Here is a 23606-nt window from a genome sequence, read left to right as displayed (position 1 = left end):
CTACTGGGCCGAAGGCCTCAAAACTGGCCTGAAGGAACCACCTGTAGGGCTAGTTGAGGTGCAGTTCAGTTTCCTTACCCATTAGCTGAGTTCACTGACAAGGGGCTAATTATTGTGGTGACACTGTTAACGAAGGCCACATCTGTAGGCTGAGAACTGGACAGAATCCACTATTTCATCATGGCCACTGTTCAGATGTTAGATTTTATTTATTTTTTAATTTCGGTTTCAATAACAGAAAATACCCATCTCAAAACCTCTAGCACACTGGTTCATTACACATAGAGGGAAAGCATCTGCACTGGCTCAATAGCCCCAAAGCCCCTGTAAGCTTTTCTAGTTCGCACCCATTTCATTGATAACAATGGGAGCTGTGCCACAGTTCCATGCACTGAAATCCTCTTGAGGCAATAGGAGGCGTGTGGATAAATCAATAGCAGGATGTGACTTTAAGTGTCTACGCAGAGAGGAAAGTGGGCACCTTTTAATAAGAAGAATGTCTTTTGACAGTGGAACTGAGTAGCTATTTTTAATTGATGTAAGTGCTTTGACAACTGAATAGGTGCTGCTGCAGCCATTTGAAGGGATGTAGCCATGATGCAATATCCCTGTGATGCAGGTCCCTTTCCAGAGCTTCACGTGGACTGCCATATCTCTTCCAGTGCAGCCTGCTTCACATAAAGCAGGACTGAATCCTAAGGGATAGCACTCAAGCTGCTTAAATGGACATGCCTTGAAGCCACACTAGCCAACTTTCTGCAGTGATGCCAAGAACAATGGGGGAGGTGGTCAGTGAAAGGGTCTGAGTGATAAAATGAAGTAACTTGTGCTGAATTGGGAGTCAGTGAGTGGTACCTTCCATGCCGGGGGTATGGAATGGAGCTTCAGTGGAGAAATCAATTAATAGGAGGCTGCAAATGAAGATTGGTTAGGGCCTGCAATTCAACACATTCTCTCTTTTGGTTGCCCTTCTTGCTTAACCTCCAATTCTGTCCCGTTGTTGTGTAAGTGGCACACTCAGTGCCACAACAGTGCAAATTGCACCCATCGGGCCTGATTCTCCATTGCCCTGCCCCTTGTGCCATCATTGCCACCAACACAAAGTGAGGGCACAGAGTGTACAATGCTGCCCTAGGATTTTGCCGATGCTTGGCATTGGTGCAAGTGGCTGCACAAGGCGCCAGGCGATGGAGAATTAGGCCCATTGTGTTACTTGCATCACTCTCTATGGCACCCTAGAATTCTACCCTGAGCCCTTTGTGCCAGGCCCATTCTCTTACGCCAGATCAGGATTGTTTCCCAAGTTGCAGAGAAGCAGCAAGCAGTACATACAATAAGAATCAAGGGCATATTCTGGCTCCACTGAAGTCAATGATTGTTTTGCCACTGACTTCAATGCGACTGGGATGTCACCTCAAGTGTAACGAGAGGTGGTTCAGAGGATTCTTCAAAAATGGAGCTTTTCACCTATTTTACCTCAAACTGTGGAGAAATAAAGAGACTTAACAAGATAATCCTATCTCATTTCAAGGTCTCAGTGTAACTCCAAAAGGTCGATGTGATTGGTCGATCAGCTAGCACACTCCTCACCCGTTTGGCTTGGAGGAATCTAGATTTCCATTCTATAACTCATCTCCTAGCTGCATGCAGGAGAGAGAATATTTTCACTAAAACATAAAGCCAATCGGTTTTCTCCCCAATACCATTATAAGGTGTCTCCTGGGATACTTGGCCAGTCATTTTTAACGAGCTATGCTTCTTATACAGTTTGAGACTATTTGAAGCATTTCAGTATATAAATTATAACTTAACTGCAATTTCAGCTTCATTGCTGGAGAATATGCCTCCACATTTCTTTTCTTACTAACATGCTGGTTTAGACTCCAAGTACCTTATCTACTATTTTTTTCTTTTTTTTCTTGGCTGCCCTCAGACTCCTTTTCAGAGCTGCGTTTATATAGACTCCTTTGCTCTTTACAATCTTTGGTTTGTGTAGTAACTTCAACACTGTCTTAGATCTGGGATCACACAAATGCTCTTGCGGTTTTGTGGTCGCCACTGAAGATTGCAGTATGTGGTGGGCTGAGATGTTTTCGCCAAAAGGTGGAATACAGCTGTTTTTCATTTGAGAGGAAAACTGACAAAGCTAATACGTTTTCACAATAATTCAGTACAAAACACTGGGGTTTAAAGTACTCTCCTGATTTTTCTTTAGAATATATATGTGAACTGAGACACCCTAGAGGACCAGGGACAGTTTCTGCATCTATAGCTCTCCCTGCAATTTTATACATGCACAGTGGCCTCTTTGGAGATGCTTTGGAATTTAGTTTTACTGCATATGGGGTGGCATGTCTCACTTCGCTGCCACTTGGCAACTGCTTCTCCCCTCGCTGCACCCAAATCCCTTCCCACACCCATGCTCAGAAGAGCCAAATTGGTCTTAATGCTTGAGACCTGCTGGCGCTCCTGGGTGAATTTCACCCTTCATGCAAAAGACATATATTCCCCCAGCAGGCCCAGAAGGTTTCATGCACTAGGACCAATTTGTAAAGGCAGCAAAGAGTCCTGTGGCACCTTATAGACTAACAGAAGTTTTGGAGCATGAGCTTTCGTAGGTGAATACCCACTTCGTCGGATGCATCACCCATGAAAGCTCATGCTCCAAAACTTCTGTTAGTCTATAAGGTGCCACAGGACTCTTTGCTGCTTTTACAGATCCAGACTAACATGGCTACCCCTCTGATACTTGGGACCAATTTGGCTCTTCTGAGTGTGAGAGTGTGGAAGGACTTGGGGAGAAAGCAGTTTTAAAGTGGGAGCACCGTGAGATATGCCACCATGTATGAAGTAACACTAAGCTCCAAGGCAGCTCCAAGGAGGCTACTGCAAAGATGGTTTTGACTGCACGACAAGGATCAGCAGAGACATGGTCAGCCGATCCATAATGATGTAGATTTAAGTGGCCACAAATCTGTACAGAGGGGGTGAACAGTTTTGTTGGCCCATATTCCAACTGGAGAAGGCCTGAGTTGCAGAAGAGTAAAGACTGTACAGCTGATCTGTGCCCTGTTCTATAGACGGACTGCATCCATACATGCTTTGGGGAAGAGTCATAAGTTTCAACTAAGGAGTATTAGTTACCAAAATGGTTTGCAAGAGTCACCCTGGTGTAAGGGCCCCTATCACACAGATAACCTGTGTCTGCCTGGTTCTTTGTGTTGTCACTGCATCACATTGTCTTCAGATCATTTTTATTGACAATGATCTATTCCTATAGCATGTGCCCTCAACATAACTTCCATTTTTTTTCTTTGTAACCTGCCAGTGAGAAATAAATGTGTGTCCCTGAATAAGAGAGAAGATATGAGCTAGACTAATGCCCTGTGCTTGTCACTGGCTTCCCTCACATGGAGGGGAGTCAGTTCTATAACTCAAAAGGAGACATTTCTTTATAACATTCTAGTGTAACTGCCATTTGATTTTATCCATACAAAAAATCTCTTTTACATAAGCAACCATCAAAGAACTTGTGCTCTGGGTTTGGAATTCCATAAAAAACAAAATGTTTTTACGATGTCTACAAATAATTCTTCTTTTAGATTCCAAACTATAGACCTTAAACACCTCTTTGGCCTACTCAGAAACAGACAGTTACCTGTATATAGTCTAAAACTTGCTGGTGTCTTTGTTTGGCAGCAGCAACTTCCCCATCTGAAATTGCTTCCCTTAGGGACTGCTGGGTTTTCAGAGAGTCCAGCTCTATGATAGCAGAAAGGCGGCAATACAGACTAAAAAATTTCTCCTTGTAAGAGCAAAAATGAACTGTGAAAATGACAGAGAAAAAAATAATTAGTGTTACATTCTGCTCCTGAAATCCTTGCCTTCTTGAACACACAGTTTAATTAGACAATTATTAAAATTCTTGATGGAACATGTTGAACCAGAAATAAATAATAAAGACCTGATTCTCTCCTCACTTGATGTCTGGGTTTCAAAGATGTTTGTTCTGATGTAACTGATTTTGAGCCCTACCTGACCTGCTATTTTTGCCAGGTTGTCTATCCTTGTAGCTTTCCAGAGGTGTCACTTAATAGCGCAATATCACCAGCAACGTCTCGGTCTTCCAGGCATTTGCCAGGTACCCATGCTGTACCATTGTCTGTTTGGCTAATATGCTTCATTATCCAGCCTACTGCTATGCCAAACAACGATGGAGAGAAAATGCAGCCCTCTTTTACATCAGGGTCCACAAAGAACTGCTCAATAGTCAGAAATCAGGGCCTGCAGCTCAGCCAGACTCTGGGCAACCTAATGAATGTGGTGACACTATCTGATTGGTTGGAAGAGTTGGCAAACCTGCTCTTAGGCCTAGCCGCAGCAATGGTTAGGCGGCTGCTCAAAGCATTTGCCCACAGCTGTGATAGCTCCTGTGTCTGCTTGTTCCCAGCCCTGCTCCTGCCTTGCCTCACTTTGGGTAACTCAGCCTTGACCTGCAGCTCTGGTTTCTGACTTTGCCTCTGGTGCCTGGCCTACGACACCTGACTCCTGCTCTTACCACTGGGCATGACCGCCCACGTCCCAATCACTGACAGTTATTCACCCTTGCAGAGAACATCACGTCTCTGTCTGTGGCCTTGATAATGTTGATGACTTTAACTTTAGTCCTCCAATGCCTTCCCACAATTCTCCTCATCTGCCCAAAAAGGACATACAAATTCACCCACAATTTACTGAGAGAGAATTCGGAGAGCTTACTGCAGTGCAAAGAACCATGGGAGATGTCCCTACAAATCCCAGTGCCATGCAGGAGTGAGTGTGGACACAGCAGTTTGAGCAGGCCAGTTCGAGCAACGCTAACCTAAGGGCAATAATTAAAGTGTCGATCACAGCAGTTACATACCCTGTATTTCAGGAAATGCCACAATTTGGGCAGAACAATTATGCTTTTCTGAGGTCTTTCTCACAATCCATCCCCTGAAAACTCAGGCATAGGGAGAAAGAAGGGAACCCAGAATATAACTGTTGCTTACTGGGAACCTGGTACTGCCCCTACAACTTGTTGGAGGACATCAAGTTTCCTTGGTACTTTATTAAACTTGGTCATAGAGCACATACCTTGGAATGGCAGTTAGGTACTTTTTGTCTTGTTATGGAATGGTTTGTTAATCATTTGGCAGGGGGCTTAGAGGTAGGGGTAGTTGTGCCTGTATTCCAATCAAAAATAGAAATGAAAAAATCCCACCCCATATCTTTCTCTCTTTTGCACACTATATGACAACTTTGTTCACTGAACAATAGAGGTCTAATCTGAACCCAAGAACCCCAGAAAATGGAGAGTCAAAGACAGAATTCTCCGCTCTGCTGTCTCCCCTCATTGTGCCTAGATATTGCCAAGATCTAGTCTGAACAGTGTGTGGTCTTACAGCATATATGCCATATGTGCTGCACTCTTGAGTGAATTACAGCCGTGGTTTCAGCTTCAGTGCTGAAGTTTCTAGCCTTTGTGGTTTTAAGGCAGAGCCTTTAATGTTACTTTAACAAATGTTACTTCAGCATAGTCTTTTGTGGTTTTGCAATTATGTATTTGGTAGCCACCAGCTAATGGGGAATGGAAGCTTCTAATATTTCGATGTGAAACACAGCCATTTTATAGAATGTTGGGGAGACGTATGTAATAAATCAGAGAGAATGTGTCATCTGCTTTTGGCCACAGGATTGGTTACTTTTTCATTCAAAGAGTAAAATTTAGTGTTCATTGTTATTTTCTCCACTATATTACACATTCTTATCACTGGAGCCTCGCTAGGCAGCGAGGAGTGGGCCCAGAATACCACAGGAATGATCACCATTTCCCTACTGCAGGCAGCAAGCTGTCCCAGCTACACTGCCTCACCCTCGTCTATGACTAACCTATGGTGTGCGCAAGGGGCAAGATTCATTCCTGACCAGGACTCATGCACCATACAGTGAGGTTTAAATGGTGCACAGGCCCTCTGCCCAAAGGGGAATTTCAGCCAATGTGAATGCACTTATGCAAATCGAGTCCATTTCTCCCCTCTCATATGGGCAACATGGTACTCAGAGCCTGACTACATCCTGAGTTACCCTCTCCTTACCTGTCTGATCTGTTATTTTACCACAACACTGACTCCAATGGCATTTTAGAATACTGCCTAGGAAATAACACAGCTGTGCGTCCCCCTGGGATAGAACACAGCTCCACCCTAGTCAAAACAGCAGTGAGCAGGCCACTCTGCATCTGAACTGACTCAGCTTTAGCAAAGACAGGACTGAATCCACGAGGAAGAATGGTCCAGAGGTTAGAGCCCTAGTCTAGCACTGGGGAGACTTCCTATGTGATCCCGGGCAAGCTAATTAGCCTAGCTCGGCCTCAGCTTCCATCTGCATAATGGGGATAAAATTTCTTGTCTAGTGAGGATAAATATATTAAAGATTGTGAGGTGCTGGGATAAGAACCCAAAATAGATTTAATTGAGGGTTCAACTGAATTACAGAGGATAACACACCTGTGACTTGAATGCTTGATTTCTTTATTTCAGAATCACAAGTAGCATAAAGTGTAATCTCAGGACATCCTGCCCTCTTATAGTTCAGTCAGTTGCATTCTCACACTCGTTGTCTTCTGGTGCTTTGTTACAAGACCTTTGTCTGTATAGGACTAGACTCAAAAGCATGACCCTATTCACACCCACTATATATTTGAATGAAAACAGAGAAATTGAACCTGGGATATTTGTTTCATGACTATATTCTATCTTGCAGCTAGCGGTGTGTTTATAAATCTCTACCTTCAAGCTTGCCAATGCATGGCTTGAACCACTGAGAAATGGGACAAATGACCAAAATGTGGAACATGCGTGATTTGTTGTGTGTTGCACCGCAAGCAACATTCATGTTCTTTGATGTATAAATTTTCACCACTAAATCAGTTCTGTGGCCTGGTAGAGGTTCAGTGAGGGGAAGGAGGTCTGTTACAGAGTGAAATCTGGTTTACTTGACTCGTTCGGGGGAAAACGTCCTTCAAAACAATTTTATATTTAAAAATGGGTCTCTGTTTCTGGGCCAAACATGCAACAACATTCAGGGGTTCCAACGTTTGGAACCAGTGTTCTTACCCCAGCTCCTGGGAGATTTGGGAGAAAGAGTCCCTGCCTGGATTTCTCATGGGATACCAGGTTCAGGAAGGGAGATGGAGGAAGGGGAGGTCTCTGCCCAATTACCCCCCAAACAGACCATGCTTCAGGCTTACCTCTTCGTGTACCTGGGATTCCCTTTTCCAAACCTCCCATAGCCTCCTGCTATCCAGTTTCTTCTTCTCTATCACACTCAGTTCATGCTGCCTCCCCACCTGTCCCATACACAATTCCTAATGCAGCCCCCCCTTCCCAATTAATACCAGCTCCCCGTCCCCCTGCATGCACAACTGATCTAGTCCCCCTTGATCAGTGAATGCAGCCTGAACGACACACAATTATGAAGCCCTTCTACCCCCACCACCATGAATGTGCTTTCCTGCCCTTCCCTATCTTGGGGTGGCAGCTTTTGCTGGGGTTCAGGGACTGCCCATTGCTGCTCTTCTCTCCCTTTCCCCTCCAGGGAGATTGAGCAGAAGGAGGAAGCAGAAAGAGGTTTCCCCCGTCTTTCCTCCAGCAAATGTATCAGGCTCAGTAGCTGCCTCTCTTTCTCCACTCTGAAATCTACAGTGAGATCCTGTAGATTCTGGGCTGCTCCCATCCTCGGCCCCTCTCCACTCCATGGAGGGAACTGAGAGAAAGGTGTGTCAGGAACATCTTTTCCTTTCCTGTCAGTCATCCAGGAGACCCTGCTCTGTGGAATGCCACCCCAGCATGCACAGAAGTGGGACAGGGAGGTTGAACTGGCTGTGATGCAGGATTCTTCTTCTCCTCACGATGGGGATTTTGCTGCATCCCTACACTAGCATTGGACCCTTTGGTGTTTCAGGATGAAAAGCAAAGAGATGGGCCTGACTTGTGAAATCTAGCTCTGAACATCCTTAAAGCGCCGGGGTCTCAGGCACTGAGTAGGATCATCTATAGCAATAATTCTGCACTATAAAACTGCTAGATCTGTCCATTGACCTAGTTCTTCTCCACGATGATGCCAACCTCACTTCAGAATAAAGACATTTTTGTGGCTGCCCTCAGAATATCAGCTTTGGCATCTTATGAGCAGTATAACCGCCCGCCCCCGCATCCTCCTCCTCCTCCATAATAGACCAGGGCTTATGCTTGATAACTGTGGGCTTTTGCTCTATGCTTTGCATTTCAGTAATGACGGCTACAGTATATACTTCAGCCGCTATGCTCCTTCTATAACTTGTACACAGTTATAGGTAGTGTTGTTGCCAAAGCCATCATGTGATTTATTCACTCTCCACTGGGACAAGGGGTAAAACAGATACAACTTTGTGATTTTATTATAAGGAGTCTGGGTTAATATTTCTAGGTGAAGCAAGCTACTATACCGAGTTCAAACATCTGAAGAGGGAGGTTAAGAAATCCTGAATGTGGGGTGTAAGGATTATTCTGTCCTGGGGCAGTGCAGACGTCGTCTGAGGCGGGGAACAGGAGAAGAAAGGAGACATTGTGACCCAGCTCCAACACCTCCTGTGTATACAGACGGAAGTGCTTAGCCTGCAGAGGGACACGTGCGGGAAAAGAAGTGGGAGAGAGTTACAACATGGCACTTATATAAACAACACCCCAAATGATATAAAACATTAAAGCTAACGTGCACAACATCAAGCTCGGAATTTTTATAAAACATAAATATTAGGGGGACTTAAACACGGGTTAATGTCGCTACATAAAATCAGGCTTTAAAGCTGTAATGTTTCACATTAAAAAAAACTCCCCACACAAACAACCCCCCTGAAAACAACATTTATGTTTCTTATTAGGCAGAAAATGGTCACATGCCCTATGCTTTTCAAGATTATGATTGTATAATTATGTGAAAACATGAAAATGGATTCAATTAAAAGCCTTTAAGATTCAATTTAGGACTAGTTAAGTGAAATATGCAACCACTCCCCCACCCCTACCCGACACAGGACTGAAAAGATTTAGCAAGTGCTGTATGAAGGGAAATCGGCACAAACAGTAGTTGGATGAAGGTTGTTGTGTAGCTGCCATGTAAAACGCTGTCTTTGTGTTCGGTATTCGTACAGTGCCTGCTACAAGGGACTCCTGGGCCATGACTGGATCTCCTAGGTGCTACCACAATACAAATAAATTAAATTCCTTAATCCACAATTACGGTCCTGATTCAGCAAAGCATTTAAACGAATAATTTAAGGATATGTTTAAGTGCTTCATTGATTGGTGATGGAGCTCAGCATGTGCTGAAGTGCGTGGTTGAATTGGGGCCTAAGGAACAAATTGCATTCTGACTGACACTCTGCCCAGTCCCCACTGCCTTCAGCAGAACTCCATCAGTTTTTAAAAGACGTGAATAATTTGGCATGAGCACTCCAATCCTGCCTGGGGACCCACTAGCACGGAGTCCTGGATAGGCTTCCGAAATTAGATGGAGTGGCCGCAAATCTGCAGCACGAGGCACGGCTCACTTGCAGGTTTAAACTAGTGTAAATGGTGAATTCCCTGTAACTTGAAGTCTTTAAACCATGATTTGAGGACTTCAGTAACTCAGCCAGAGGTCAGGGGTCTATTACAGGAGTGGATAGCTGAGGTTCTGTGGCCTGCAATGTGCAGGAGGTGAGACTAGTTGATCATGATGGTCCCTTCTGACCTTAAAGTCTGTGAGAAAATCTTAATTTTGGATGTACTTAGGTCTTATTTGGATTTTGTATGGGCACAGGGTCTGAGTAGGGCCTAAACCCAGCCCTTCAGTATTAAGAAAAAGTTTCATTGAAAAATTGGACTTGATTCATGAACACTAAGGCCACTTTACACCTCTCTGAAGTGTAAAGAGGCCTTACAATGAGTATACCAATAATATAGTTCCACCGCAAAGCCTCTTTTACATTGCCGGAACAGGTAAAGTGACCTTCCTGCGAATAAGAATTAGGTTCACGGTTTTTAATTTTTTTCTTGCATCACAGCCACAGCTTGGCTTCTCTCTTAATCTTTTCTATCCTTTCTCCAGCAAATTCTTTACCTGTCCAGATTTGTTTTATTCTGCAGTTTGCCATAGAGCCAGATTCTGATACCCTCACTTGCCATGAGTAGTATAGTGCTAGACAAGTAGCCTCACTAAAGTCAGGGCGAATACTTGTGTGAGCAACTGCTCACCAGTGTAAGTAAAGGGTAGGCAGTCTGGTCCATAGTAACTGTGCATCTGCTGCTATCTTGGTCAATTTACCAGGGACCGAATCGGAGACCGAAAAGAATGAGCAGCTATAGCCTAAGTTAAAGATCCAAAGTCTCTCGCAGGGGCTGTACCAGACACATATCTCCTATGGCTTGGGCGCAATTGGATAACCACAGCAAATTCCTACTTCATGCAGCGGTGTGTGAGTGAAACATAAATTATAAGCACACTATAGGCTTGCTTAATGGCCTACGTGAAATACATTTGTGTGGGGACTCAGTCCAGTTCCAGCTAGACAGGTCTCCACTACTACAGCCCTAATGGGCATTTTTAATGGCAGCATCAGCAGAGGCCAAGGATTGAATGGGCTATGGAGGCTCACCTATGCTCTCACCTCAACTGGCAATAGCTCAGTTGAGACACTGTGTGAAATTCTGGCCCCAGTGAAGTCAATGGGATAGAAGGGGTAAGGGATAGCTCAGTGGTTTGAGCATTGGCCTGCTAAACTCAGGATTGTGAGGTCAATCCTTGAGGGGGCTACTTAGGGATCTGGGGCAAAATCAGTACTTGTCCCTGCCTAATGAAGGCAGGGGGCTGGACTCAATGACCTTTTGGGGTCCCTTCCAGTTCTATGAGATAGGTATATCACCATATACTTAGGGAAGCTTGCACTGCTCCTGCCTATGATATCCCTGTCTATGATATCAGTCCCCAGAGCAGTCTATCTGGAAGACTGGAGCTACATTTTCAGAAGCACTAAATTTCCATGGGATGTAAAATAATTTACTCAACAGTACACTTTGGGCCAAATTTTCAACTGATCTTCTTATAAGTGCTTACAATATCTGCATGTGCACCTACAGGAATTTGCAAATATATATATATATTTGCCTTTGCAAGTTGGATAAAGGCACACCTTACTGCTTGATGTGTGTGCAAAAGTGCCTGTTTGACCATGCATGCAATTGCACAAATACAAAGGCATGCGCCTGCAAATGCAAAAGAGGAAGACTACTGAAAAATTGGCCCTGTTGACTGAGTGTTTTAGTCCCATATATTCATAGACTCCAGGAAAGCACACTATCCTAAAGGTGATTTTTACCAGTTGATATTGCCAACACACTTAAAATAACCCTAGTTAAACTCTTTCTGATTGCTTTGCTTTTGCAACTCTAACATGTAACCACTAGTAGAAATATATACAGTTTTTAGATTTCATTAATGTTCCCAAGAACCAGGTGAAAAAAAAATAAAGGTGATAAATACCACAAAGTTTAATACCTGTCGCAGAGGTAGATTGATCTGTTTGAGCAGAGCTTTCACTGCCATCTGGAGCTCATAGAACAACCGAGTAGGGCAATCTGAAGCATGATCCACACTTTCCACCGATTCCAAGCCAGAAAGCATTTGGAGCCATTCCCACTCATCTCTGTATGTTGAGTTAAAATTAGAAATATAACAAAAGTTCAGTGCACAAGGAAGTATTTACAGTATGTGCATTTGGGATCTGTTGAGGGTTTAATCCTAAAATAGTCAAATGTTCTAAAATGATGCAGTCCTGCTTGTTTGTGGTTAAAAAAACAACCTAAAAAAGTTTCCTGTTTAATTTTTCTAGCACATGTACATCACGCTGACCATTTCTTGCTAACATCTGAAAATCAACTGCCTTCAAAATATTTCAGCAAGTTTTTTTCTTTGACAAGAACTCCATTCCATGTCTTTTAAAATATATGTTGGTCTATAACTGCTTTTACTAGTGAGTTCTACATCTGATCTGCTGCAGACATCTCCGGTACTGAATGCAGCCAATGAACTGGATTCAGCTCTAGAGCAGATCAAACCCATAGTCCATCTAGTCCAGTATCCTATCTCTGATAGCATCCAGCATTGGATGCTTCAGGAGAAGGTGCAAGAAACCCCACAATAATGGGGTAATCTGGCCCCATATGAAGGTCTGAGCCTAATTCCTAATAGTAGAGATTGATTTAAACCCTGAGGCATGAGGTTTTGTATCCCTTCCAAACTACTGTTAAGAGATCCAAGAATACACCAACCAGCAACCCATCTCCACAAGAATCAGAAGGAAGCACTGGATATATTTGGTACATGTACTCTGGATGCCAACACAGTCTCCCACATGAAGCTGTCAAGTGCAAACCATCTGGTGTGAGGAAACGAGAATGCCCAAGAGATACTTTAAGAAGAATCCTTACAATTGGGCAGAACAGTCAAGCTCCATAGCACAGAGCAGATGGAAGCAACAGCAAATGACAGCGGGGAATAGAGGAGACTAGTTTCTGCCCTGTTTACTAGGGGAAGGATGTAACGTAATGTAAAATTGTTGTTAGTATTAACTGTTATAACACTGGATAGTCTTGTTATCCATATAAATGTCCAGCCCATATTTGAATCTTGCCAAGTTCTTGGCTGGTTGATGGAACCACGTGGGCTAACAAAGAAACAAAACAAACAGAGGAAGAAAGAAAATGCACTGATGCACTGCCCCAGGGGTGCGGAGTGTGGAGACAGAACCAGGAAGAATGTGCTGACCCAACACAGAGAGCACCCAGAGCTGACAGCATCTGAATAAATGTGTTTTTTCAGTCATCATCTATTTTATTGTTTAGGGGCAGGAGGAGGTTAGAAACAAGGTATCACAGATCAGACTATATTTTAAACTGACTTAATGCCCTCTTAGGCCCTGATCCATCCCCCACTGAAGGTCAATGAGAAGACTCCCATTGGATCAGGCCTTTAGGTCCTGCTCCTACCATCAGAGTCATACTGACCCAGACAGAGCCCCAGGATTGGGGTCTTCAGGCCTGAGCCATATCCCAGTGAAACTGATGGGATTTTCAACCATTATAGGCTTTGGATCAGGCCCTCCGTATACCAGATAGATGGACGTAAGCATGTGCACATTTGAGGTCAATATGGAGCTCTATGGTACACAGCTTGTGCCAAACATAGTTCACAATTATACCTGTGCAACCAACAATACATTTAATGCGGTTATGACTGAGAGCAGAATTTAACTCTAAATGTTAACAAGTAACGTGATAGATGGTCGATAAAGGGCATACACTAGAATTCATAAACTAAATAAATATTATACTCCATGGGCTCTGCAAGGTGGTGAGTGCTCTGGTCCTGAATCAGCAAAGCACTTAAGCATGTACGTAACTTTACATGGGTGTGCAGTCCCCTGACTTCAGTGCCTCATTGCTTGAATTCTTTGTTATCTTAGGGCCAGAGTGCTCAATGCTTTGTAGGTTGCAAATCTCTGAGTTCACTTTACTTCTCTTTATTCAATGTTATGCAATTACTGACAGCACTGTTGTGACCATAAGCATTAATCATTAGTTATCTGCCTCTTCTGTTTCTGTTTATAAAGTAGATTTCATATTTGGTGCCCATATAAACTGAGCATATTTTCACACACTTGGCACTTGAGTTATTCAAGTTTGATCAACTGTCTTAAACGAACGAGTATTTAAAAAAAAATCACTTACTTGGAAACATTGCTGTTGTCTCGAATTTTAACATGACACAGAATGTTGGGCAGCTTTTGCAGTACAAGGACTTTGATTTGATCTACGGAGCTGCAGAGTTTCAGGTAACCCAGATACAAGCCAGGAGGGAGGCGCTGCTGGCTTCTTCTGTGATAGGAAAGTGTGTCCTGTTCAAACAGAAACATTCCTACATATAAATGCCTATTTTCCCCCAGATAAGAAGAGAGGTCGGATAATGGTTTTATAGCAGGTCTTTTGCTTTAAGGGTGTCCTGAACCCAGCAATACATGTAAGCATATGCTCAACTCTAGGCGCATCAGCAATCCTCTTGCAGTTAGGAATGTTCAGCTTCAAGGCCGTCCAGATGATTCTGGGGGCCTGGGGTCTTCAGCAGTGGGGGGCCCCCTGCTTCTGCGGTAATTCAATGGCAAGGGAGCCTTCTGCTCCAGGACCCGCTGCTGAAATGCCTCAAAGACCCGCGGCAGGGGCCTCCCCCTGCCGAATTACCGCCAAAGACCTGGCACTTTGGCGACCGGTCCTGCTTTGGTGGTAATTCGGCGATGGGGGAGACTTCTGCTCTGGGACCCACCACCGAAGTGCCCCGAAGACCCGTGGCAGGGGCCCCCCGCCGCCGAATTACCACCGAAGACCCAGCACTTCAGCGACGGGTCCCGCTTTGGTGGTAATTCAGCAGTGGGGGGGTGGAAGGACCCCTGCTGCCAAAGATCCAGAGCAGAAGAAGCTCCGGGGACCCAGACCCTGCGAGAGTTTTCCGGGGCTCTCGGAGCGAGTGAAGGACCCTGCTTCAGGGGCCTGGAAAAACTCTTGTGGGGGCCCCTGTGGGGCCCGGAGCAAATTGCCCCACTTGCCCCCCCCAGGTGGCCCTGTTCAGCTTGATGCACTGAGGCTACTTGTGCTTAAAGTTAAGCATGTGCTTAAATGTTTTGGTGGATCAGGTGCTCAGAGTGCTCAGCATCTTGTAGGAGTCAGCTGTAAAACAGTAACTATCCAAAAGTAAGAAGCATGTTGCAGTCCTAAAGCAAAATTCTCCTCTCTAATCTGTGCTCAGGGCTTTTTAATGCACAGCGTAAGTCTCCAGTGAACTCCTTCTACAGCTACTAACATCAATGGGGACTTTTCTGTGTGCACCAGGTTGTCAAGTATAGTACCAAAGTAAAATTTATTGTCAAATGAATCACTATATTTTCAACACAATGAACTTTATCGTCAAAAAGAGCTTGGAAAGGACTAGCACCTAAGTCCTATTTGCTGTAGTTAGCAGACATTAACAGGGCTATGTATAGCATTCTCGAAAGACTACTTTAATAAATGAAGTTGACTGCCATCCTGAGTAATGTGCCCCTCTGCAATGAGTAAGGATTAGGCCACCTGGCCCTCTGCCTTCACCCTTGGAACCATCACATTGTCTGCCAGTGCTATGCTTGGCTCTAACTAGTGCAATTAGATCTTCATTTTCATGAGCACTTCATGAACAAAATACCCACATGATGATTCAACTTGTAATACTAGAAAGGGAGGGCATTACACAGGAATGTGCAAACCATTAGGGGGAAATTTTTCCACTAGGATCTCTGTGGAAACCTGATCGGACCTGTATTTTGCGTTTCCTGATATAAAACTTTTGCCCAGATTGGGCTTTTTTGGTACTGTATTTAATACAGTACGTCGAGCACAGATCAAGTATGTTTTATTGTCGTTTGGAAATCTTTTAATTTACCCCAAACCTTGCAATGTGTATGTATGATTACCCGTCAGCTTCTGGTATACAAAAGCACACAGTCACCACCCAAGAAAATGACCGTAAATCACAATTAGCCACAGTAGTCAATATCGAGCCGAAGTGACTGAAGACAGAGCTAAGATAATAACTTGTCTGGCAGTATTTCCAATGAGGAAGTGATCCCTTAGGTTTAGGGATAAGAGATATTGATAAATCATTCTGTAGGATATATCCTGCTATCACCTACACACAACGTCTCTTGACTTTGATATGAGTTATGTGCATGAGACAATAGAAGGAGGTGACTTTAATAGACACAGTTCTGCAAAGTGCTGAGCACCCACAACTCACAGATGTTAAATGGGAGTTGGGGGTGCTCTTTACCTTGCAGGATCACTCCAATATCTTGGCATCATTCCACCACTGAAGTCCACTGGGAATTTGACGTAAAAAGAGATGGGAGGATACGGTCTGTAGATAATTCAATGGGAGCTGATTTCATTGGGAGTTGAGGGCCCTCAACACCTCCCAGAATCTTGTCTGGTTTCAAAAATAAAACCCGGTTTTAGTGATCAACCTCTGATGGAAAAATCATACAGACTATAATAGAAAATGATAGCTTCTCTATAGATGTTCAGAGCCAGCCTACAGAATTTAAGAGAGAATTACATCCCTTGCTATACAATTCTATAGTATGGTTCCAAAAACCTACAGAAAATATATGTCTCCTATATAGTCTACAAGTCTTTAAAGTCATTTCTATAGAACCTTATTACGTTTTTATAGAACCTTATTAGTTTTATCCATATTAAGAGCTCAATCCAATGCCCACTGAAGGCAATGGAAGACTTTACTCTCAATGGGAGCCTTTTCATGAATTGTAATGGGCATTGGTTCAGGGCCTAAAACCTATATGACTTTTCCATAAAGCATGCTCAAAGTCACAGGCTTTTTAAGATTAAAAACATAAAGTAAGCAAAGCAAAGTGCTACCTGGATTGTTATGAGCAAGATGTCTAATGCCGTTGGCTCCTCGGGAGTTGAAAGGGATTTTCTCTGGCTTTGTAGCTTGGATATTTGCATCCATTTGCCATTAAAAAATGAATAGAGAGCCTCTACTTCTCTTATCGTAACTATCAGGATATTGCCATGTCTGTCCTTGATCGGTTCGTAATAAACTCTGCCTAAGTTGTGAGTTCCCAGCAAGTTCTAGAAAGTAAACAGATTATAAAGGACAATATTAGCCATTACACATCAGGAAGATGGCATTTTCAGCACAAGCCTAACTCTGTTCCCACTGAACTCAATGAGAGTTTTGCCACTGACCTCAGCAGGAGCTGGTTAGGCCAATGCAAAACACTTCTGCTATTTCAACCTTATGTCCAGCATCACTCAGCGCAATCAGAGAAAAATTCTGCCCTGGGTTGTATGTGTGGGAATTGCACTGTGGAATTTGGGGGCAATTCCTCAGCTGGTGTAGACACAGGTTACTGGCAAATATCAATCTGATCATTATGACAAAAGGTCTTTTTAAAAGACCAAATTGCAATGTGATTCACATACACAACCCAGGGCAGAATTTTTGTCCTAGTTGCATCAAGTTATGTGACTACAGAGTGGGATTTTCAAAAGCACTCAGGGTGGGCCTAACTTTGCTATCATTGACTTCAATGGAATCAAGCTGAGTTATACTGATTGAAGATCTGCATACACATTCCACTCTACCAAGGTCGGATTGTGGGATGCAATGGGTGTCAAAGAGGCCATATAAGGGACCCAAAAATGACTGATTCTGGAAACTTAAAATGCTGTTGAATTCCCTCCTTTAGGGTCAGTCACTTTCTATAAATTCAGGTTCATTATTTTTTCTGATGTAAATTATTTCCAGCCATAAAAGTGAGGGGACACCAAATACGTGCGGAATGCAGGTCAGGTAAATCTGGGACTAAAATGAGTGCTGTCTCTTGACAAAAGGGACTTTTGAGAGGTATTTATCTGCCCCTTTTACTTTGAATACCAAAAATGTGCTAGACGAAAACAGCAGAGACCCTAACAATCTGCCAGGGCCAAAAGGTTTCTGGCAAAATATCTGAAGATTAAAGAAATTTATTAAAAAAGAACAAAACTAACCTCCGTCAAAATCCCTTTCCCCACATAGGAAGCATCAGCTTGTTGATGTGAGCACACTGACTTCAGTGACCAGCCACTGAAGAGATTCCCAGATGTCTTAAAGAAAAATGCCTAATATTTAAAATATGCTCATTATTGTTGGAGTTTTCAAGAGAGCTACAGTAAGCTGGTGAGGGGTGAGGATTGTTTAAAAGGAAAAACTGAACTGACAATGTAGCACATTGTACGTATAGGAAAGTATGTAGCTGTACTTTAACTTAATGACATTCTGTACTGATAGATTATCCTGAGTTGATTTATCTGCACTTAGCAGGCACTATTTACTTATAATCTGTATTATTAAATTGTTTATAAACTAAGCACTCAAGATAGTCAGTACAGTGGCTGTCATTTCTAAGTGGCTTTAAGTAGCTATTTGAGTTTTATGTATCCCTCTCCAGGGCATACTGTAGAAGGCTATATTGCCACATGCTCTTCTTTTTTGCTGCCTGTAAAGATTAGCCTCCTAACCAGAGCAGCATGGTACGGGGTAGATTTTGCAGTATGTAGTGGCATATGTGTTCAGTAAGAGGATGGGAGACAGTAGACTAGACAGAAGCTGGTCATATATTTGCCATTTTTAATTAAAACAGTTGAAATGGGATTATTGACAGCACTAGATTCTGAACTGAATCCCAGCAGACAGAATGGAAGAGCCTATGATGACTCAAGAACATATTGCTAGGACACAGGCAAAAACCATTTCTGAGTCCCCCTGGCATGGCATTCTATCACATGTTTTGTTTGCTCTAGCTGTCTAATGGTAGCAGCAGGTACAGTTACAATCCCCAGTCTCTTTGAGTCCTCCGATTCAGTCCCATACCAGCTGTGTTGTCACTGATCTCTCCCACTGTGTCCTAAGTTCCTATGGAGTCAGTCTGTTAAACAGCCTCAATAAAGTTTATTCAACTGTATAAACTTTATTGAGACCCTTCATGGGTGGATTCCATTAGACCACATACTGCTAAAGGTCGGCAGATTGGTGACAGTCCTGTGTTCATCAGGGGACCAAACTGACAGAACAAATGTTTAGGATGACAAATTTGCCACAAAACCACCAGAGCAGTATACCACAGGGAGAAACACACTATCTTTCTATGCTTCCAGCTCTTCTCTTATAAGTGCTGCTAGCAAATCGAATGCAATGTACACAGTATCTTGGGTATCTCAAAATGCAGTCTCTGTACATTTACAGCAAGTATTAACAACAATGATCTGTTAAAGACAATCCGTGCAGGCAAACTGAAACTCAGCTCAGCATAGGAATGTGCACCCCAGAAACCAAGATAGCCACCCTATGTGGAGGCATTCAGCAATATGGTGAAATCTGTCTAGTGATCACTCAGAGCGCTGACAAGCATCTATTGTTTAAAATAGGTGGCCCTCTAATATTATGTCTACACTTCAAGCTGTGGAGGGAGGGGGTGTCCCAGCTCGAGGAGACTTACTCATGCTAGCTCTCATCAACCTAGCATGGTAGCTGCGGGGGCATGAGCTGCAGAACAGGCTGGCTGTCCTGAGTACACGCCTAGGATCACAAACAGGTACAGACCTGGTGTGGCAAGCCCATCCCACCACTCACATTGCCACGGCTAGTTTTTAGCACAGTAGCTTGGCGAGAGCGCCTGCAACTTTTCAACTTGAGCTGGGACTCACACCTCCTCCTTGATTGGTGCAAACACACCTGAAGATGGATACTCCAGACATTTGTAGATATTTTGGGGGCTGCCTCCCAGGACAGGTGGCTGCCTGGGAAGGCTGGTCTCTTGTACAGCTATCATTGTAGATAAATATAAAAATAATATAAAGATATTCTTAATCATGCCCACTCAGGGCTAGTTTGTCACCAGGTGCCAGAATGTCCCAGATGCCATAAAACTCAGTTCTTGCAGTGACCTAGATTAGGAAGAAGAACGGTCTTGTGGTTACATACCAGCTGGGACTCAGGCGAGCTGGGTTCCCTCCATGACCCGCTCTAGATTTTCTGTGTAACTTTAAGCAAGTCACTTAAAAACCCTCCCCCTCTGTGCCTTAGTTTCCCTATCTGTAAAATACACTAAATACATTAAAGTTTGTGAGATACTCAGATGCCCCGGTGATTGGGATGGGGGTGGGGCATAGAAATACTTAGATAGATTGACAGCTCTAGTATATCCCAGGTAAGTCATTTATTTCATCATGTAGTTTCTTGAGATCTAGGATTATTATCATTATTGACAATTGTTTACATCTAAAGACCTCATTGTGTTAAGCACCCTATGTAACCATGACACTCCACCCTCCCCAGAGAGTTTACAGTCTACATACACAAATCACACAAAAGGTGGGAAAAAGGAAGTGTTATGGATGTGGCTGATCAATTTTTTTTGACAATCTCTATTCAATTCTGTAAGCCTATGGCCAGGAAGGATGTGTGACAGGTTGTATCACAGAAACCCCCTTGGGGCTGCCAGCTGACGTGCCAAGACTACTTCTGCCCCTGCTTTCCCTGCCTTCCCAGCTAGGGACTTCAGTGCTCTTCCTGGTTTGAGCCAGACCCTCTAGCCTGCCGCAAACCCAGACCCAGGTCTGAACCAGGTCCCCTAACAGCTGTAGGCTTCATTGAAAACAGGTTAAAAAGCGTTCCTGTCTTTAACACTCAGATGCCCAACTCCCAATGGGATCCAAACCTCAAACAAATCCGTTTTACCGCGTATAAAGTTTATACAGGGTAAACTCATAAATTGTTCGCCACTATAACATTGATAGAGAGAGATGCATGGCTGTTTGCCCCGCGCCACCCCAGGTATTAATATATATTCTGGGTTAATTAGTAAGTAAAAAGTGATTTTATTAAATATAGAAAGTAGGATTTAAGTGATTCCAAGTAGTGACAGACAGAACAAAGTAAATTACCACGTAAAATAAAATAAAAAATAAAATAAAATAAAATAAGCCTAATACAGTAATAAAACTGAATATAGATAAAATCTCACCCTCAGACATGCTTCAATAAGTTTCTTTCACAGACTGGACATCTTCCTAGTCTGGTCACAATCCTTTCCCCTGGTACAGCCCTTGTTCCAGCTCAGGGAGTAGCTAGGGGATTTCTCACGATGGCTGCCTCTTTTGTTCTGTTCCACCCACTTATATATTTTTTGCATAAGGCGGGAATCCTTTGTCTCTCTCTGGGTTCCCACCCCTCCTTCTCAATGGAAAAGCACCAGGTTAAAGATGGACTCCAGTTCAGGTGACGTGATCACATGTCACTGTATGACTTCATTACCCACTTGCCAGCACACACGTATGCAGGAAGACTTACAAGTAAAACAGAGCCATCTATAGACAATTGTCCTGGTTGATGGGAGCCATCAAGATTCCAAACCACCATTAATGGCCCACACTTTGCATAATTACAATAGGTCCTCAGAGTTATATTTCATATTTCTAGTTTCTGATGGAAGAGTGATACATTTATACAAAAAGGATGACCACACTCAGTAGATTATAAGCTTTGTAATGATACTTTACAAGAGACCTTTCGCATGAAGCATATTTTAGTTACATTATGTTCACACTCATCAGCATACTTTAATAAAATCATATAGAGTGCAACATCACAGGATGGTCTTGTGGTTACACCACTGACCTGTGACTCTGGAGAGCTAAATTCAATTTCTACCACAGATTTCACATGTAACCTTGGGCTTCCATTGACCTGTGATGGGACTTGGCGATCTAACTCCCTCAGGCTCCTAGGAAGATCCAAGCCTTAATGTCTCTGTAAAATGGGTATAATAATGCTCCCAAACTTTTGTCTGCCATGTCATTTTTGTCCACAAGTTCTCTGGGGCAGGGGCTGTCTCTTCCTGTGTGTGCGCCCAGCACCTTCCACAAAGGGGCTCTAATCTTGCTTGAGGCCTATAGGTGCTACAGTAATACAAATAATGGTAATAAAAACGTCTTTTCCATATGAGGCATCTCAGCTTTTGAGTAATGTATCTCAGGGTTATGACTGCTGCTGTCTTTCAGTGTGTCCCCGACCTGCAAAATCTTGGACTTATTTGGAACCTTTATTTGCTGCATTATGTTTGTTTCTTCTTCTGTCATTGTTTCTCCTTTCCCCTCTTTTCCTAGGGTTTAGTTTTTACATGATCACTCTTTTTTCAGTAGGAGATATAGGTGCAGCAGCTCACTTCGCAGCAGGTGTTAACACTACTCCCAAGGCTGAACCACTGGGGAGTGCTAAGGCAGAGAACAGCTGGAAGCACCTTCCCTCAGAGACCATGAATTAAATTAACGACTGAAAACATGCAATGCAACTAACCTGTAACTGTGCGGTTGCCGAAACCATCTTTTGCCTGGCTTGAAGTGCTGTTGATGAGGACATGGATATGGACATATTCTGCCTCAGCCATCTGATATCATCCCACATACAAGACAGCTGCAAAATATATGTCACAGTTCAATCCCCTTTGTTTTCAGTGCTTGAAAAGCCGGCAGCAAAAATAAAAGCATATTTGGCTTTGGAAAAATCAGTAGCTATTGTTCATTTTGAGTTTCTGTGGGTGGTACCAAAGTGGATAGTTATTGATTGGAGAGAAAGAGGGAACGAGAAAGATACCATATCTAGCTACAGAAAGAGAGAACATTTCATAAACAGCATGCACCTATCTCAGTCCATCTGTGGATTTTCATGTAAGATTGATTCAGTGTCCACTTGGATTCAAAAATAATCTGAAGATGTGAGCAATCAAAACCCCAGTCCTCGAAACTTCTGGTCAGTGGTTAATGTTCTTTAACTCCTTCCTTCTTTCCCCAGAAGCTCTTAAATAACAATAACTGGAAATAGGGTCATGTGGGATTAGACATCTCAGTGAATGAATTCTGCTTTGGCCAGTTCCCTCCACGCCCATCAATGGGTTAGACAGGATTTATCCCTTTAAAAATGCTAGAAGGAAAAATAACTAACCCAAGCAAAAAGTACTGTGCTTTTTCACTTAGCTTCTTCACTGCTGTTATGTTTTGTTCTGGAAATATACTAAGGTTGGAGCAATTTCTGGTATAGACAATTTATTGAGAGACAGTATATGAAATTAGGTGCCAATTACCTTTGTGAACCACAGAAAATCTTGCATAATGGAACTGGTGTGTGAGTCATCAATTTCCACAATTGGGATTTGATCTTCATTGGTTACTAACAAGTTGTCTTTGTAATAAAATATGACAGCTATGTACAGTCCACTGAAAGGAAGAAAGACAAACCAGAAAGTGAGCAATCAGAGTCTCAATAGCTATCAAAATCAGCACCAAGTGTCCTGGATAGGCAAAGACACATAGATCCACAGATTTTAAGGGCAGAAGGGACATTTTTGATAATCTAGTATGAACCTCTTGCATAACGCAATCCAGTGATTCCTGCAACGTGTGCATAGGAAATGTATTGCTCTGACTAAAGGAAACTACCACAATGTAGTTATCTATGACGCTAATCAGCACAGCTTGCAGAGGGATACCTCAGTGGTTTGAGCATTAGCCTGCTAAACCCAGGGTGGTTGCAAGTTCAATCTTTGAGAGGGCCACTTAGGGATCTGGGGCAAAAATCAGTGCTTGGTCCTATTAGTGAAGGCAGGGGACTGGACCTGATGACCTTTCAAGATCCCTTCCAGTTCTAAGAGATAGGTATATCTTCTATTTATCTATAAAGTAAAACAACCCACTGACTTCCATTTCAGCGGGAATTTTGCCTGAGTAAATAGTGCACGATTGGGGTCATGATATTTTCTGAAATCAATGTGCATGTTAGTATTCTGTACCAATAATGGGCCAAGTTCTGCTCTCATGTACCCCACTGTAAATCTGAAGTAACTCCACTGAAATCAACAGAGT

The 23606-nt window shown here is 43.1% G+C and overlaps 1 protein-coding gene across 1 annotated transcript in view; it reads right to left on the bottom strand.

Annotated features, from left to right (window-relative positions):
- The window catches only part of ANKFN1 (ankyrin repeat and fibronectin type III domain containing 1), a 176297-nt gene that overhangs the window by 8158 nt on the left and 144533 nt on the right, over nucleotides 1-23606 (bottom strand). Inside the window, exons 11-17 of the mRNA XM_032805646.2 lie at nucleotides 22829-22961; nucleotides 22045-22161; nucleotides 16563-16778; nucleotides 13830-13996; nucleotides 11599-11746; nucleotides 8510-8678; nucleotides 3659-3825 (exon numbers count right to left, since the gene is read on the bottom strand). Coding sequence (XP_032661537.1) covers nucleotides 3659-3825; nucleotides 8510-8678; nucleotides 11599-11746; nucleotides 13830-13996; nucleotides 16563-16778; nucleotides 22045-22161; nucleotides 22829-22961 — 1117 coding nt within the window. The remainder of the gene's footprint in view (nucleotides 1-3658; nucleotides 3826-8509; nucleotides 8679-11598; nucleotides 11747-13829; nucleotides 13997-16562; nucleotides 16779-22044; nucleotides 22162-22828; nucleotides 22962-23606) is intronic.

This window comes from Chelonoidis abingdonii, chromosome 13, assembly GCF_003597395.2.
Source record: "Chelonoidis abingdonii isolate Lonesome George chromosome 13, CheloAbing_2.0, whole genome shotgun sequence".
Taxonomy (NCBI): Eukaryota; Metazoa; Chordata; order Testudines; family Testudinidae; genus Chelonoidis; species Chelonoidis abingdonii.
The sequence above is the reverse complement of the archived record's forward strand: the minus strand, read 5'-3'. Positions and strand labels throughout refer to the sequence as shown.